The sequence below is a fragment of the Sinohyriopsis cumingii genome, chromosome 14, assembly GCF_028554795.1.
Source record: "Sinohyriopsis cumingii isolate HCF-2022 chromosome 14, ASM2855479v2, whole genome shotgun sequence".
NCBI classification, from domain to species: domain Eukaryota; kingdom Metazoa; phylum Mollusca; class Bivalvia; order Unionida; family Unionidae; genus Sinohyriopsis; species Sinohyriopsis cumingii.
The window spans coordinates 9765168-9781805 of record NC_142974.1 but is presented as its reverse complement, the minus strand read 5'-3'; the positions used below and the strand labels follow the sequence as shown (position 1 = coordinate 9781805).

Sequence of the window (16638 nt, the reverse complement as noted above, 5' to 3'; positions counted from 1 at the left end):
CCTTGGAAACTCATTTCCCAGAGCAGCAGAGGGGATGGACCCGACCCATGGATTTTTCAATAACGACCCCGCCACGGAAACTGTTTCAGATTTATTGAAGTAACCCAAGTTGTCAGTGCAAACTCAACGAGTTTGTCCCTGGAAACTCTTCGAGTTTTCGGGGGACATTTTTTTTTGTCCTGTATTCTGAATAGAAGGGTTTATTTCGTCGAAATAAGCCCTCTATCGAGGAATAGTTTCCTGGAGGGGTTTATTGTGCAAAAAGTTTCGGTCTGTACAGCCCCTCTGCTGCTCTATTACTACGATGAACACTCTAGACCGGGTTCAGATGTTTTCGATCAAATTTTTGACGCGGCCGAAAGCTCGATGTGGACATTGGTCATACTTACAGAACACTTTAGCCAAAATCTTTGGGTAAAATATTCCGCGAGGGCTGTGATGAAGACAAAGATTGGTGAAAATCACGATAGTCGTGATAAACTGATACCAATAGTACTTGGCAATGCTTCTGTTCCAAAAGAACTTGATGGCAGCGATGTAATCTCGTTTGCTGTTGACAAAAACACTTGGATTGACGAGGAACATAAAAAACAGCTCAAGAAACTTCGAAGGGTAAAACTGCTTGTAACTATCGTCATTTATTAATTTGATAATTCTAATATGATTTCACATTCATCATACAGAATGAAGTTGTCTCCATAGAAGCATGTATATTACAAGCCCTACAATGTAAGATGTTGATCCTAATGTGAATGATATGATGGGTTGATGTCTTGTTGCCTCAATACTTAATGATATACAGCAAAATTATGATCATGCCACCAGGGGAACTGGAGTCCAAATAATCAAGAATCTCAAATACTTGGCAGCCCATAGTGACATGTGGCACAGCTTAGAGTCTATATGCATTAGCTGTACTCTGATGCCTCTTGCATTACTGAAGTAAATCCAGGCACAATCAAGAAGTTATGCTCATGAAAATATGTTAAACACCATTTCAGCTGGTTGATGAGTGATGGTAAAAAAGGAATACCTAAGTCAATTAAATAAGTGGGTACTTATTCTCAAGTGAAATGAATGTGTCTTATCACTTTTGTCTGAATGTAACTAGATGTCTTAATTTTGTTTAAAATCAGGTATCACTAAGTTCAGCATTACTTGGCTATCATTGCTTTTCAGCCAACTTAAATGTTGTCATTGATTGCTATGCTCAACACGAATTGGTTAGTATTAGGCAGTGTCACCAGTCTAGCTAAACCACTAGTCTTGGAGACAATGGAAGTGAAACACTTGTGTACATTATGTACATTACAGGTAAAGGACTGAAATCGCAGTCAAGAAAATGGTGAGCATGGGGAGGAGTGGAATCTGCACTGATTTTATTTTAACATGTCACATGTGGACATGTCTTTATCTGAGTGGCAATTGATGAATTTGACATCTCACTGTATGGATGTGTCTTTATTTGATTAGACCTTGGATTCTTAAGGTGGCATTGGTGTGAAAATATAATGCAAAGAAAACAAATATTTGACACATCACCCAGAATTATGTATTTATACTCAATGATAGGCATATGGGTGCCAAGAAAATAGCAAGATTTTATCAGCATGTAGCTGGATGATTCCCATAAATTTGCCACCCAAAGTGGAATTTTGACTATTTTTCATACTTGTGTTGGATCATAATACAGTAACATTTGCTTTGTTTCAGTTTCATAATCAGGAATTTTTTGTGCCAATAAATAGCATCCATGACTTAGGTAGATTAAGTTAGAAAAATAACACATATGGGAAGAAACAAATTCTGGCATAAAAGATTGTTTACTTTATATGTGGTACTTAGAAGAAGAAAATTACAGATACCTTGTCCTACTAATTTTTTAAAGAATTAATAAAATTTTATTTCATATGTTTCACCATTAAGAAATTACATTTTTATATAAAAGGACTACCTTAAGTTCAATCATTATGCTTAGATAATATGCAGTAATGAACTGACTTATTGTTCAAATGAATTTGGATTGAAAACATTCAGCATTAAATATATTGCGTTGTTTTATAAAATGTTTAATGAAAAGGGGTCACTGTGTAGTTATAGTTTGTTCCGCGCAGCATCACAAATGATATCTGCATCTGTAGCACGATACATGCCGAAAAAGAGTGGACTGTTTGCATAATATTTCAGTGCCACCATAACCTGTGTAAGAGTCAATTGTTTATTAAGGAGTGAACAGCTTTTCTATTCAGATATATTCAGCCATTATGTAGTTGCCTCCCATTGATTTCTTTACAGTATGAAAATGGACTCTTCGAGAACTCAGGATGAATATGATGGATTACATATACACAGGCCAGTCTTTTTCAGCATGTATCATGATATCAGTATGAATTATATTTTAGTAATTCATTCACAAAACCAATTCAATAATTTTAGTAACATTTTGAGACACTGTCATGAAAATTCATTGAGAAACAGATGCAGATATCATTCACCATGCTATGCAAAATTAACTATAGCTTTTTATAATGCCTTATCACCATGCTATGCTAAATTATAGCTTTTTGTAGTGCCTTAACACCATGCTATGCTAAATTATAGCTTTTTGTAGTGCCTTATCACCATGCTATGCAAAATTAACTATAGCTTTTTATAATGCCTTAACACCGTGCTATGCTAAATTATAGCTTTTTGTAGTGCCTTAACACCATGCTATGCTAAATTATAGCTTTTTGTAGTGCCTTATCACCATGCTATGCAAAATTAACTATAGCTTTTTATAATGCCTTAACACCGTGCTATGCTAAATTATAGCTTTTTGTAGTGCCTTATCACCATGCTATGCAAAATTAACTATAGCTTTTTATAGTGCCTTAACACCATGCTATGCTAAATTATAGCTTTTTGTAGTGCCTTATCACCATGCTATGCAAAATTAACTATAGCTTTTTATAATGCCTTAACACCGTACTATGCTAAATTATAGCTTTTTGTAGTGCCTTAACACCATGCTATGCAAAATTAACTATAGCTTTTTGTAGTGCCTTATCACCATGCTATGCAAAATTAACTATAGCTTTTTGTAGTGCCTTAACACCATGCTATGCAAAATTAACTATAGCTTTTTGTAGTGCCTTAACACCATGCTATGCAAAGTTAACTATAGCTTTTTGTAGTGCCTTAACACCATGCTATGCAAAATTAACTATAGCTTTTTGTAGTGCCTTAACACCATGCTATGCAAAATGAACTATAGCTTTTTATAGTGCCTTAACACCATGCTATGCAAAGTTAACTATAGCTTTTTGTAGTGCTTTAACACCATGCTATGCAAAGTTAACTATAGCTTTTTGTAGTGCCTTAACACAATGGTGCCTATATAGTACCAATTAAATTCAAATATAAAAAAATATAAAAAATCAATTGGCTACACAAAAATGATGATTATTAGATTTCCAAATAATTGTAATAATTGTACAGGAATAAAAAATATATAATGTCAAGATATTAAAAAGTGAACAAAAAGATGTTGTATTAACCTTGACAGGTCTATATACATTGCACATGCAAACAAGATGCATAAAATGACATCAATCAATTTTACTCTAAAACAAGGAACATTTGCATTGTATACAATTGACAGCTAGATTAACTGAGAACCACATTTATTTTTTTGAGTTCTTTAATGGACTGAAATTCTTTTGTTGTAAAGAAAAATCTACATATAAGCATGAACATACCATTGGTAGTCATCTGTAAGTAGAGTTCGGCTGCAGACTAAACAGACCCAGATCTGTTATAACATAATGCTCCATCAGATAAGGGTCTGTGAAGCTTATCAGGAGTAATTAATAGAGCAAACAACATAGATCCTGATCTGCAGGCACATTATACTATGGTAGTTTATGATCTATCTTGTTCATAGTTTGAGTCAACGTATAAGCAAGTATATACAGTATTATTCAAAATGCTGTAGATATCAGTTGAAAAATAAACTTTGGGGGAGGGGCCACAAAAAATTAATACTCATGGCATATGTTTGCTGTACACATTATTGATCTAGACATGTATCACTCAAAACATATTTATATTAAACTGATAACATCTTTATATTCTATTGATAACATCTTTATATTCTATTGATAACATATTTGTATTCTATTGATAATATATTTATATTCTATTGATAACATATTTATATTCTATTGATAACATTTATATTCTATTGATAACATCTTTATATTCTACATGTATTGATAACATATTTATATTCTATTGATGACATATTTTTATTCTACTGATAATATATTTATATTCTATTGATAACATATTTATATTCTATTGATAACATATTTTTATTCTACTGATAATATATTTATATTCTATTGATAATATATTTATATTCTATTGATAACATATTTATATTCTATTGATACAAAAAGCCATCAGAAAATCCTCATTTTCACATTTGTTCTGGTTGATAGATAGGATCACTAATCAGGATATTGGCTGACACATAATCTTGCTATTTCTGTCAGAAAAATAGATAAAATGATTATTATTAAACAAAAATCACTTAATTTGCTGTCACAGTGTCATTCCTGAGAAAGCAACATTTAAGCTTCAGTATTTAGCAGTGACTTTTCCTTAGAATTGTTACACGTGTTCATGAACAAAGACATTAAAATGCTTTGGGAAAAAATGTACAGCTTTGCTTTATTTCAGAAGGAAATCCATCTCTGGGGATGTAATAACTTAGCTGAGAGATATTTTATTTGAAACCTGGAACGAACTGCCACATGTTTGGTATAAAAGAACATATAATAGTCTTGTACAATGTGTATCTAGCATTATTTACCTGTACCATTACCTACCCCAGGCTAGTGCCACCACCTGTCATGTTCATTGTGATGGAGTGAACAACTCATGAAACTTGTATATAAATGCAAAACATATGGCAGTTACTTACCTTCCACTGAAACAAATGCATAGTTCTCATTAGAGTGTACCTAAAGTATCATTCAGGTCTTCAGGGCAAAACCATATTCACTAGTCAGTGGACCTGGTGGCACCCAACAGTGCACCTGGATGTTTATGATGGCTTTCACTTGTATTGTGAAAGTACTAGCCTAAAGTTTGACTCACTTGATGGAAGTACAAAAGAAAACCAAATTGTCATTAGCATCAACCTCAGTCAGATTGTATCATTCAAAACCAAAACTGGGCAAGATAGGTTACAGCGACCTACTCTTCTTACTCTAAAGATTTTCTTGTATGCGGGTTAACCCTACTATTAAAACTGTTACTATAATGTGGCCATGCCACGGTATTGCTCTACTTCCTTATTAAGTTCAATAATCAAGAAAGGTCACATGATTTTTTTTTTATTTGATTGGTTTACAGGTTAACACTTGCACTAATGAATTTTAATTTTGTTCTGCTTTAAAAATGTCAAATGTATGCGAATATTAATGTTTACTTACTTACCCATACATATGAAAACATATCACACTCATTTGATAGGACAGTGAAATAATATTGCTGGTAAGTATATCTTTGTAATGTCTCATGATTGTACGTACTTTAAGGATGGAGCTATGAATAATTTATAAGCTACAAATCTTGGCAAACTCCCAGGGAACACTACTAGCATATTGTTTAGGAAAGAAAGTAAATGACACCAACATTGATAGACAACTATGTGCTTCAAGCTTTTCTTTCCTTGCTACAGGTTTAATGTGTGTGAATTTTCATTCACAAGCTGATATTTCATGTACCGTGAGCAATATCTGGCTCACATGGACCTCTTGTTTTTGCTACACTGTAGCCTTGTGCTTTTAACTTGAATCTGCTACTTCAAATAACTTGAGGCTAGCTAATTATTATTGAAACATCAAAGTACTGACCTCATGCTGAAGGAGATTTTTATCTAATGTATTGCAGGTCCTTGATGAAGAAGTTGGCCGAGATGAAAATAAATTCCCCATACAAGGTGATTTTTTTAAAAATGAAAAATACACTTGTGTAAAAGTACTGATTTAAGTTAAATGATTATTTGCTTATACAGTATATTTCTTTCTTCTCATCATAAATTGTCTTTGCAATTAGCCAATGTATGTCCCCTCCCAAACACATTGCACAATGGTGGAATAATGGTTTGCTTCTGTCTATCTGTACATCCCCAAAGTCCAGAAGTCCATGTCTCAAATGATTTCAAGTGCAGTAGGATAAAATGTACTGAAAATATAGCCATTAAGTTGTACACTCTTTATTATAGTGATCAGTAGATGACCTGTTTGGAGAACATGTATCTGCATAAACCTTGTCAGCTCAATTAGGTTCAAACTGACTAAGACAGATGAAACTAGGTGGACTTCTTTGTATCACATGTATATACCCTTTTCAAGTTTCAGTCTATTGCAGCAATTTTTCAGTGTTGTACACATTCTAAACTTTTTAGATGCAAATCTTGTTAACTCAACTTTCAAAAACTACTTGAAAGTTGACATTCAAACCTTGTCTTCATCTTGATGAACTTATTGTATTTTTTAAGGCCATATCATTAATTTTATTTCCTACACATCTTTCAATTTTGTTTTTTATTTTGAAATAAAGACTTACTTCGCACAATTTAGCAATATCACATGACATAGACAAATTAAATTCCAATATCACATGACATGGACAAATTAAATTCCAATATCACATGACATAGACAAATTAAATTCCAATATCACATGACATAGACAAATCATTCCATAAATAAATGACCTCAAAAGATTGCCAAATTTATTTACAGACTTTAATTTTCTTTTTTCTTTTGCTGTGAATTTTAGGGTTTGTAAAAAAGGTATATGTATTTTGCAAATGTACATTCACTTCTATATTACAAATATATATTGTAGTCAAACCTGTCCTAATTGTCACCTGAATAGTTGCCTTGTCTTAATGACCAGACTCATTTCTCACCTGTGAATTTACCTATCAAAGTCATGTATTATCATTACCACCTGGTTTCTGTTGTTAACAGCCAGGTTTTTTCTAATCAAAACAATGAGTTCATGCTTCATTTTATGGTCACTTAAGTCTGTCGACAGTAAGTGCTGTATGTATGTAACTGAGGCATTTGCTTTAGAAGAAAGGATTACTTTTAGATGAAGACAAGTCATTTGAATAGAATGGTATCCATTTCTTTTCTTGCTTATATTCACTCTGTTGTAGTCACATGATTAGTGTAATTCTTGGAGGATTACTTGTACATTGCTGTTCAAGACTTATCCCAAAAAATGGAGATGCCATATTTGACTCTAAGATATTTGTTGGGGTATAAACCATATGGAATTAAAATTTTTATAGAACCAACCCCTCCCCAGTTTAGCTAATGTTGAGACCATTCTGTATAGAATCATGAAACAACACAACACATTTCCATTGAATAGAGCCATTATAATTCATGAATGTAAAGAAAAATGAAAACAACACACCTTATTCTTTAAATAGTTATGGGCAATGTCTGCATCAGTGCCGGTGTTGAAATCTACCATGAAATAGTTATTATAGTACAGACCAAATCCATGTTTAAAATTAAAATAATGGTACTGCAGACACTTGATTCTTCTTAACATAGTCTTTTTAATCCAGGAAATGATAATGGACCTGCATTATAGCCACCATTCCTTTTCTGACTGGTTCAGAACTTTCAAGTAATTATTTACTAAATTTTGCAAGAAATATGAGAATGAAAACACACACATTTGATAGGAAATACATGCTGGAACCAAGATTGCCTGTGCAGAAAACTTGAAAGTACCATAGATCTTAAGCAAGAGTTTATCATTGGAATTAGGTCTGAGGGTACAAATCTGGGATTTATCACTGTTATTCATCTCTCTTTAGATTGATAGTGGTCCATGTCTATTTTCACATTCTGAACATTAGAATTTAAAAAAATTTAAAATTAAAACTGAAGTGATCAGTTTGAAATTTTTTGTTTTTATTTCAAAATTGTCTGAGCACACTTTTTGTCAGTTTATGTATTTAAAGGATCTTTTTGCTTTTCAGGTTCATTTTCTGAAAATGCATGAGCTGTTATTTTCATCAGCTGTCTGTTTTAGGCATTATGTGTTGTTCTTAATTGTTATAAAAAATTAATCCATGTAGTTGAAATACATGTAAACACATTTGCCTCAGTGCGTCCATGTGTCTGATACCTGCCTGGGTCAACCAGGATTAGCTGTCCTTGTGCTATATGTTAATGTCTATCTTTTTGAGACCTGCCCAAGTCAGCCTAAATCAACAGTCCTTATGTCTGATACTCACCCAGGCCAGCCTTTGATCAGCTGTACATGTACTGTATGTTAACTTCTTTGTGTTTGGCACCCACCCAGGCCAAACTGGATTAGCTGTCCTTGTGTCATATACCTGCCGAGGCCAGACCTAGTTGATGTTAACTTTTCTGCTTTGTGCAAGTCGTAGAGCAGGTAACTTTACCCTGTTTCTCTTCTCCTGTTTCAGTTAAGTGATCCAAACACTAGAGCAAAAAAACTTTATGTTATCATTTTAGTGTTTCACGATGAAAGCAGCCTCAGTTCGGTAGAACCAATCAGTGGCAAGTTTACATGCCAATGAAAATTAGCCTTACAAAACATGTTGGAGGTCAACATGCTTGTTCAGTCCCTCATGAGGGATTATAGTCTGCTAATTGCACTTAATTAAAATATCATTTGGCATGGAAGGGTCTGGAAAGATATTAAGGTGAGTAACTCATTCATATCAAAACTTGGTTAATAAGACATTTTGATGCTTAAGTGTTGTCTGTAATTGTGCCTTATGTGTTTGTTATACCCACAATATTTTGGATCCTATTGCAACTATATTCATGAAAATTACAATGTGCATGGATCTCTGTGACCTAATTTTTCAGGCTTAAGTTTTCTTCATAGGAGTCTATATATAGTCAGGTGATTAAAAAAAGTGCTCCCTTTGCTTAGGGGATTTGGACATAGACACCTTGTTTAATTTGTACATGCATTTTCTCTAGTACATGAAATTCCAGCCATAATGGTGTATTTTTCATGTATTGGCGTGTACATTCTTTTAAATAAAACTTTTATGTTCTAAACTTTTTTTTAAAAAAATATTGACATTAATTCAACAGATTTACTAAACAATTGTTTTTCTGATTACATTAGACAAGGAAGGTGCTTCAGACAACTCCCAGAAAATGAATGAGGGGCAAAAGGAAGTGTTAAATTCTTCAGTTGCATTAATGCATGTATCGAAGACACAGCCACTACCACCTGGCCAAGTGCCTACATCATCGACAGCATTAGAGGACTGTGAGACAATATCCAGGACAGATAAAGAAGGTACATCCACACATTAAGGTTTGCTAGCTCGCCTAGCCTGAAGACCAAATATGTTTATTGTACAGAATATGTCCATTATGCATCCAACAGCATTTGCTTGTACCGATTTAAAAGCCATGGTTTTGATCAAATTTTGAACGGGCATGATATAAAATAGGATTATATCACCAGTAGCTATTGGAAAATGTGAATATGAGCAAGATTTATGCTTATTATATGCTCATTTTTGTCTCCGTTAACTTTACATAGTCAGAATTGTTCAGTATTTTATGATACTGAACACCTTCAAATTGCAAGCAGGTGCAAAACATGTGTACATTAAGATAGTGTAGTGTATTAGGAGCTACTTTGTAAACAAACCATGTACACTCATGTAGTAGATGCTTTAGGTTTTGGTTAATTAAATTTATCTGAGAATGAACTAAAACAGCAGTTTTGCCTGTTTAAAAGTATAGATGATAATGTTAACAATGTGGATGAGTTCACTGAGTCAGAAGTGAAACTTACAGAGAAGCAAATAAATGAACATGATATTTGCAATGTCACTGCCATCTCACCTCTGCATGGGTTCCAGTCTTGGGCTTGGCCAACGTGGGTATGTGAGAAAGCTTGCCAGTAGCTTATCATGGGTCGGTGGTCCTTTCTGGGATTTTCCTGGGTTCTTCCTCCACCATTTAAACTGGCTGCCATGTATAGCCTATCTTGTGCTGAAAGATGGTGTTTAACTCTATAACAACAACAACTGCAGCAAGTCTGTCAAAGTACTAGACTCAAGAAAAAAATGCAAATGAAGGTTTTGGTAGGAAACTAAGAGCCTCAGAGCCAAAAAACCAAGATGATGAAAAAGTATTATTTCTGCTGGGTAAATGGATTGTCACACAGTTTCTTTTCAGTTTTTTCCCCCTGTAACTATTTTGATACAATGTTAGGCTAGCAATACGTGAAACACTGTATGATACAGGTCATAGCTGGGGTCCCTACAACAGCAAGTTGCATGTTACAGGGCTTAAATATGTTTTCTTTAGCTGGTAATAAGAATGGTAATAAATATACTCACATTTATGAATCTTGAATTTCCTCAAATTGTACTTTCTTTGTTGCTTCTTCAAATCTGAACGACATTTCCTGCAAAACCTGATACTCACAGAAGCTGTACTGAGTACTGGAATTTCAAGTAGCTTACAATGCCAGCTGATATCCATTTACCTTATTTCATTGAATTGACCCAATAATCCAGCCAATCATAATCAAAAGAGCAGAATTGAATTGAATTGGATCAACTCAGAAACAAAATTCTTCACATTCATTCACAATGTGACTCTAACTTTCAGTTTTAAGTAGACCAAAATGACAAATCTTTTTTAAACTAATGTAGAGCATGTAACTAAGTTAAAAGGCTGTTGGGCAGAGCTATGTGCTCATGAATACAGTTATTGTGGATTCATGAACCTATGGTTGTGAATTTATTTTAGAATATAGCATAAATTCAATTACATTGTTTCTTGTCATGTCTTTTCTTGTTAAGCCTTAGGTTGTTAAACAAAATGAGCTTATAGTAAAAAGGTTACTGCATTTGTATGGAAAAATATGAACTCATATTTTCTGCAAAATACTTCACTCCACAAGGTTGTGCAGTATTTTGCAGAACAACTCGTTAATATTTTCCCATACAAATGCAGCAGCCTATAAATATTAATGAAGTGATGTTGAATCTGAGTGGTGGAGCTTTTTGAAACTTTCAAAGCCATATTTCTGATTGGATTTGATTAAATTTGAAATAGATATTTATATTATCGGTGTAATGAGATCTACAGATATTAATGCCTATCCAGGCAGTCCCACTAATCTTATATATACTTTATATGAATTGGGCTGTGAACAGTTATAAATCAGGTTCTAGTTCCCACAGAAAGAGTTGGTCCAGAGGCCAGTACTTTTTGTAAAAATGACCTATGCAGGAAAAGTGGAGATTGTTTATAATGTTTCAGAGGGGACTAATATTTTTTTATATAGAATGTTATAACTAGGAAAAATTCATTTATTTTTCAAAATGTTATATACTTCCCCAGTGTATGCCACTGATGTTAGACATACATGTAGAAAACTGGTATGATTATTGTTAGAACTTATAAGTAATGGTAATACAATTTTCAAGGCAACATCAGGATATCTTTTGTATAAAGACATATTTGCATGCTGTCTGCGTGGGTTCGAGTCTTGGATCCGGCTAATGTGAGTATGTGAGAAAGCTTGCCAGTAGCTTCTCGTGGGTCGGTGGTTCTTTCTGGGGTTTTCCCAGGTTCTTCCTCCACCATTAGTACTGGCCGCCATGTATAGCCTATCGTGTGCTGAAAAATGGCATTAAACCCCACAACAACAACAACAACAACATATAAGCATGAAGAATAAAATGATAAAGCAGTCTGATTTATGATCTGATGAAAGCATCATCATATATGTATATTTATCAGCCAATGATTCGTAAAAATCACTTTTATATGAAAAAGTATTTGCTAAATAACATGACAAATAATAAATTAGTCTTTCATTTATTTGATTGAAGAGACTTTTTCATCTGTTTTCAATAAATATGACCTTTTTTTCTCAATTTGTTTTAGTGACATGGTAATTCGCATTTGACTTTGAGTCTAATTATACATATTTTTTCTTTTTTTGATTATCAAATCTTTAACCACTTTCCCAACAGTCAGAATTCCAAATCAACATGAGAGATGTACTAATTAAGCAATACTCAGCCAGTATGTGTGTAGGTAATGATAGTTAAATGATATTTCTAAATTATGAAGTCAAAAAATTATAAACAAAATCATTTCTTTCCATACTTGAATGCTTGAATTATATTGAACCACAACTTGTGATTCTGAAGCATTGATTATGAAAGAAGTATGATTATCATGTGTTTTTGTTAACTGGTCCCATTATTTATCTGGCTTCAGTACAGAAATGATGAAATAATTAAAACTGATCTAATAAACCTATAACCATTTATAGGCACAGGTGGCTGATACAAGTTAAGAAAACAAATCATTGGCCTGAAGGAAAGAAAATGATACAAAGTGACAAACATTCCTCAGATTACTCTTGTCATGGCCAGTTTTTACACTGAACCCTGTCTATCAATAGACAGTTTCTGATAGATAGCATACATAAATACTCTAAAATAAATTTATGAGAAGTAGGTCTGGGTTGTACCATGCTGTTACATATTGAACACATAAAAATCCAACAACAAATTTATAAGAAATCTGTATAGCTTGTACAATGTTGGTGGCATATCACACATAAAAACCCAACAACAAATTTATAAGAAATATGTATAAATTTTACCTTGTTGTTACTATATTGCACACATAAAAACCCAACAACAAATTTATAAGAAATATGTATAAATTGTACCTTGTTGTTACCATATTGCACACATAAAAACCCAACAATAAATTTTTGTAAGAAATATGTATAAATTGTACCTTGCTGTTACCATAATGCACACATAAAAACCCAAAACAAATCTATAAGAAATATGTATAAATTGTACCTTGTTGTTACCATATCACATGCATAAAATCTCAGCAGTAAATTTATATAAAATCTGTATAGCTTGAACTGTGTTATCATATCACATACATAAAACCCAACAATACATTTTTATGAAATCTGTATATCTTGTACCATGTTATTACCATATCACATACATAAAAACCCAAAAATAAAGTTTTATTAAATTTGTATATCTTGTACCATGTTGCATCATATTACATAATAAACATCCCAACAATAAATTTATATGAAATCTGTATAGCCTGTACCATGTTTTCTCCGTATCACAATCATAAAAACCCAACAATAAATTTATATGAAATCTTTTTAGCTTGTACCATGTTATTACCATATCACACAAATAAAAACTCAGTAATAAATTTATATGAAATCTATAGCTTGAACTGTTTTGTTACCATGTCACACACATAAAGAGTCAACAATAAATTTATATGAAATCTGTATAGCATTGAAAATGCTGGATGAAATGCATATGATACTTTCACAGCATCGTAGAAAATGTGTCTTCTTTATCTGTATTTCAAAATTAGTTTACAAGGTGTAAAAACTGACTGTATTTTCTATTTAATTAAAATTTTTTACATTAAAATTATTGGACACAACCTGTCCTTCAATACAAACATGAGGTGAGGAGCCACATATGAAGGTTCATTGCTGAGGCTCAACAGAAATTCTTATCCTCCAAAGTCACAAAAATGCCAGCTGCTCAGGTGCAAGAATATCATAATAATTCCTTTAAAAATTATCAAACAGCCATAAACAGGAATTTAAAGGACATTGGAAAGAAAATAACATTGTTAAAGACAAAGAATTTAAACATGCTAACTCAGCGTTAAATGCAAAATTGAAATTTAACCAAAAATCAGGTATTTTAAGACCAATCCAGCACTATTAAGTAATTTCATTAGAATTAAGGGAAAATCAATCCATATCTTCAAAACTGAATTGAAATTATAAGAACTAATTGATCATGGTTGGGCACATATTGAAGCATAAATTGTACCTGATCATTCTCAAAGTAAATAATATCCTTATTGAAGTATAACATTTACCTAATCACTCACAAGGTAACATAAAGTCCTTTAGACTTTATTTGCTTTTGAGTGGTTAGGTAAATACCCAACCATGAATATATGCATGAGTTCAATATATTCAATATATGCATGAGTTTGTATTAAGAAGTTTTCATATATCAGTTCCCCAGGTGAACAATGTCAGGTCCACTTCAGCCTCTTGTTCCTGTGCAAATGAATCTTTCATCTAAAAAGTCTTCATCCCCAAAAAGTAAAGAAATGTATATTAACATAGTAGGAAAATTGCTAGACAGCCTAAAAGTCAAATTTTCCATTTCTGTGAGAATTAAGTATTGCACACCTTTCAGTCAAAATCAATCCATTTAAGTCAAACCTTGATTTATAGAGAACATACTGAAGGGTACCTATCAAATGGAAAATAATTGAAAGGCCACAACAATGGAAAGTCTTTTAGATCATGACCTGAAATAAATTTCATTCTGTTTCTGGAGTTACAAACCTATCCAAAAGCTATTCAACAAAAATGTAATAGCTATGGAGGGAATAAATATATTTCATTACAAAACTGGGGAGCAGTCTGTTCTCTGGTAAGCTTTTTGAAAATGCAGGTATGTTGGACCTAAATTTGATCACATGGAAAGAGTTTTTTCAGAATTTATTCTGTGATTCTTAAAACACCAGCTATAAGCAGTTACTGAGATTTGTATGCTCATCATCTGATGGGAATTTATTAGTGCTGATCAATGAGCAAAGTGCTCCAATGTGCTTAATCAAATATTGAAAACTGGAAATCTTCTAGTAGAAAAAGTGGACTGTTGAACAACAAAATATGCAATATTATTGTTGTTGATCATCACTATGATAAAGTTGGAGATAAAAATGTTATTGATGATTTACAATATTGTCTAAACTTGATTTTCATTGGATTTCTTGGAGGATATAAATTAAACTTATTCATTTATTATTCTGAGAAAAAATTTTGATTTAGCAGCCAATTCCACAAGAAATGGAGTCTGCTATTCCATTTCATTAATCTGCCCTTTGCAATGACACCAATATAACACCAGTCAGCTGTAGTTTTTCAATCATCTTTACAGACCATGGAGACAAATCAGTCAAAATAACAGAAAAAGGTCAGATTCTCACCCATCCACTCGCATCTAGTAGTCAGGAGGATCTATCCAGATCAGATCAATGTGATATAAGCACAGATCAATGGGATATAAGCACAGATCTGGAATCCTTGCATCTTACAAGAGATGGGTCGAGAGAAAAGCTTGCCAATGCATCAGATGGTTCAGATAGAAATCAAGATGATATGGATGGACCTCCATCACAATATTCTGAAACTGATGGGTCAAGACAGAAGAATCCTGAAGCAATTGCAAACCAGTCAGGCAAACTAATGCATTCGGTATCATGGAGCACTTGCCTGTAATTTATATTTTGTACACTTAGCCATCCACACTTTTACACCGAAATATTCCAACTGACAAATTCCAACACAGTAGTATCTCAGTAGTCAAAACTGGAGTTTTTCTTACATATATAGAGGCAAAACAAAGGTTTATCTTTTCTTATGCTGTTGTCATCAGTGACAGCATTTGGTTTTAAACATACTAGCTCCATTTTTCAGTTGTTATTGCATATATGACTTTGAAACTTAATGCGTGCATTGACTTTGGACAATTCTAATTACACTGTAACAAATAATGATGTAATATTTAGTGTAACCTACCAAACTTATGTACCTACCTACATATGTACATAAATATTTTAGATGTAAAATTTAGTATAACATAGCAAACTTGTATACCTACCTACCTATGTACATACATATTTTAGATGTAAAATTTAGTGTAACTTGCATACCTACCTATATATGTACATACCTATTTATGATCAATTTTCGTGTCTGAGATTACTCATAATTGAAATTGAATTGTAATTGTGCCAGTATATTAGCCTTGGATATTTATTTTGAAAATCAAGCAGAAAAGAATCCATTAATTTTGTTTGTCCTTTCTTATCTTTTTATTCTCACTTGTTTTAAAATGGGACAGTTCACTTATCCATGTTTTTCTGTGAGATAGATAGATAAATAGACAGACAGACAGGCAGATCAGGGGTCAAGCAAGACTTGAATTTAGGGAGAAGTGACTTCTTCTTTTGGACAGAACAGGGAGAAGTGACAGCTGAAGAAGGGGAAAGTGGATACAAAGCAAGATATGCAATATATATATACGTTTGTGTGTGTGTGTGTGTTTTTGTTCTCTTATTAGAAATATGTCCTCTCTTTCTCTGTATGCATATCTGCAGTTAACATTGGTTTTTAGTAACATTATATTTTCAAGCAAAACTTTTTTGGAGTTGTATGTACATTATAAACACATTTTGTACATGTATAATAATTATCATATCCATATGCAGTTTATTTTGACCATATGACTTTAAAAGAGCACTGTAGAAACTATATATTGTAATGATTATTAACTGACAGGGATAACTAGATTACAGTATTGTAATTGCAAGGTGGTAAAAATGTTCAATCAATGACCCTTAAACATTAATTATTTTATTTTACTTTATGAAAGTTCACTATAAAATGGCAGTTGAAAAAAAATTATAAACATGTTTTGAAACAACCCCTGTAACAT

At 32.8% G+C, this 16638-nt stretch overlaps 1 protein-coding gene across 1 annotated transcript; it reads left to right on the top strand.

Moving 5' to 3' along the window:
- The first annotated feature begins 352 nt into the window (after positions 1 to 352).
- LOC149783202 (uncharacterized) lies at positions 353 to 16235 on the top strand. The gene is made up of 4 exons (XM_089931436.1): positions 353 to 612; positions 5944 to 5992; positions 9192 to 9368; positions 15079 to 16235. Exons 1-4 carry the CDS (start codon positions 367 to 369, stop codon positions 15417 to 15419), a joined length of 813 nt encoding a protein of 270 aa, XP_089787562.1. The 5' UTR covers positions 353 to 366; the 3' UTR covers positions 15420 to 16235.
- Positions 16236 to 16638: the final 403 nt, after the last annotated feature.

Coding starts and splice junctions, on each gene's coding strand:
- LOC149783202 (XM_089931436.1), top strand. CDS start 367: ATGTGGACATTGGTCATACTTACAGAACACTTTAGCCAAAATCTTTGG. Junction 613..5,943: donor AGCTCAAGAAACTTCGAAGG/GTAAAACTGCTT, acceptor AATGTATTGCAG/GTCCTTGATGAAGAAGTTGG. Junction 5,993..9,191: donor AAATAAATTCCCCATACAAG/GTGATTTTTTTA, acceptor TGATTACATTAG/ACAAGGAAGGTGCTTCAGAC.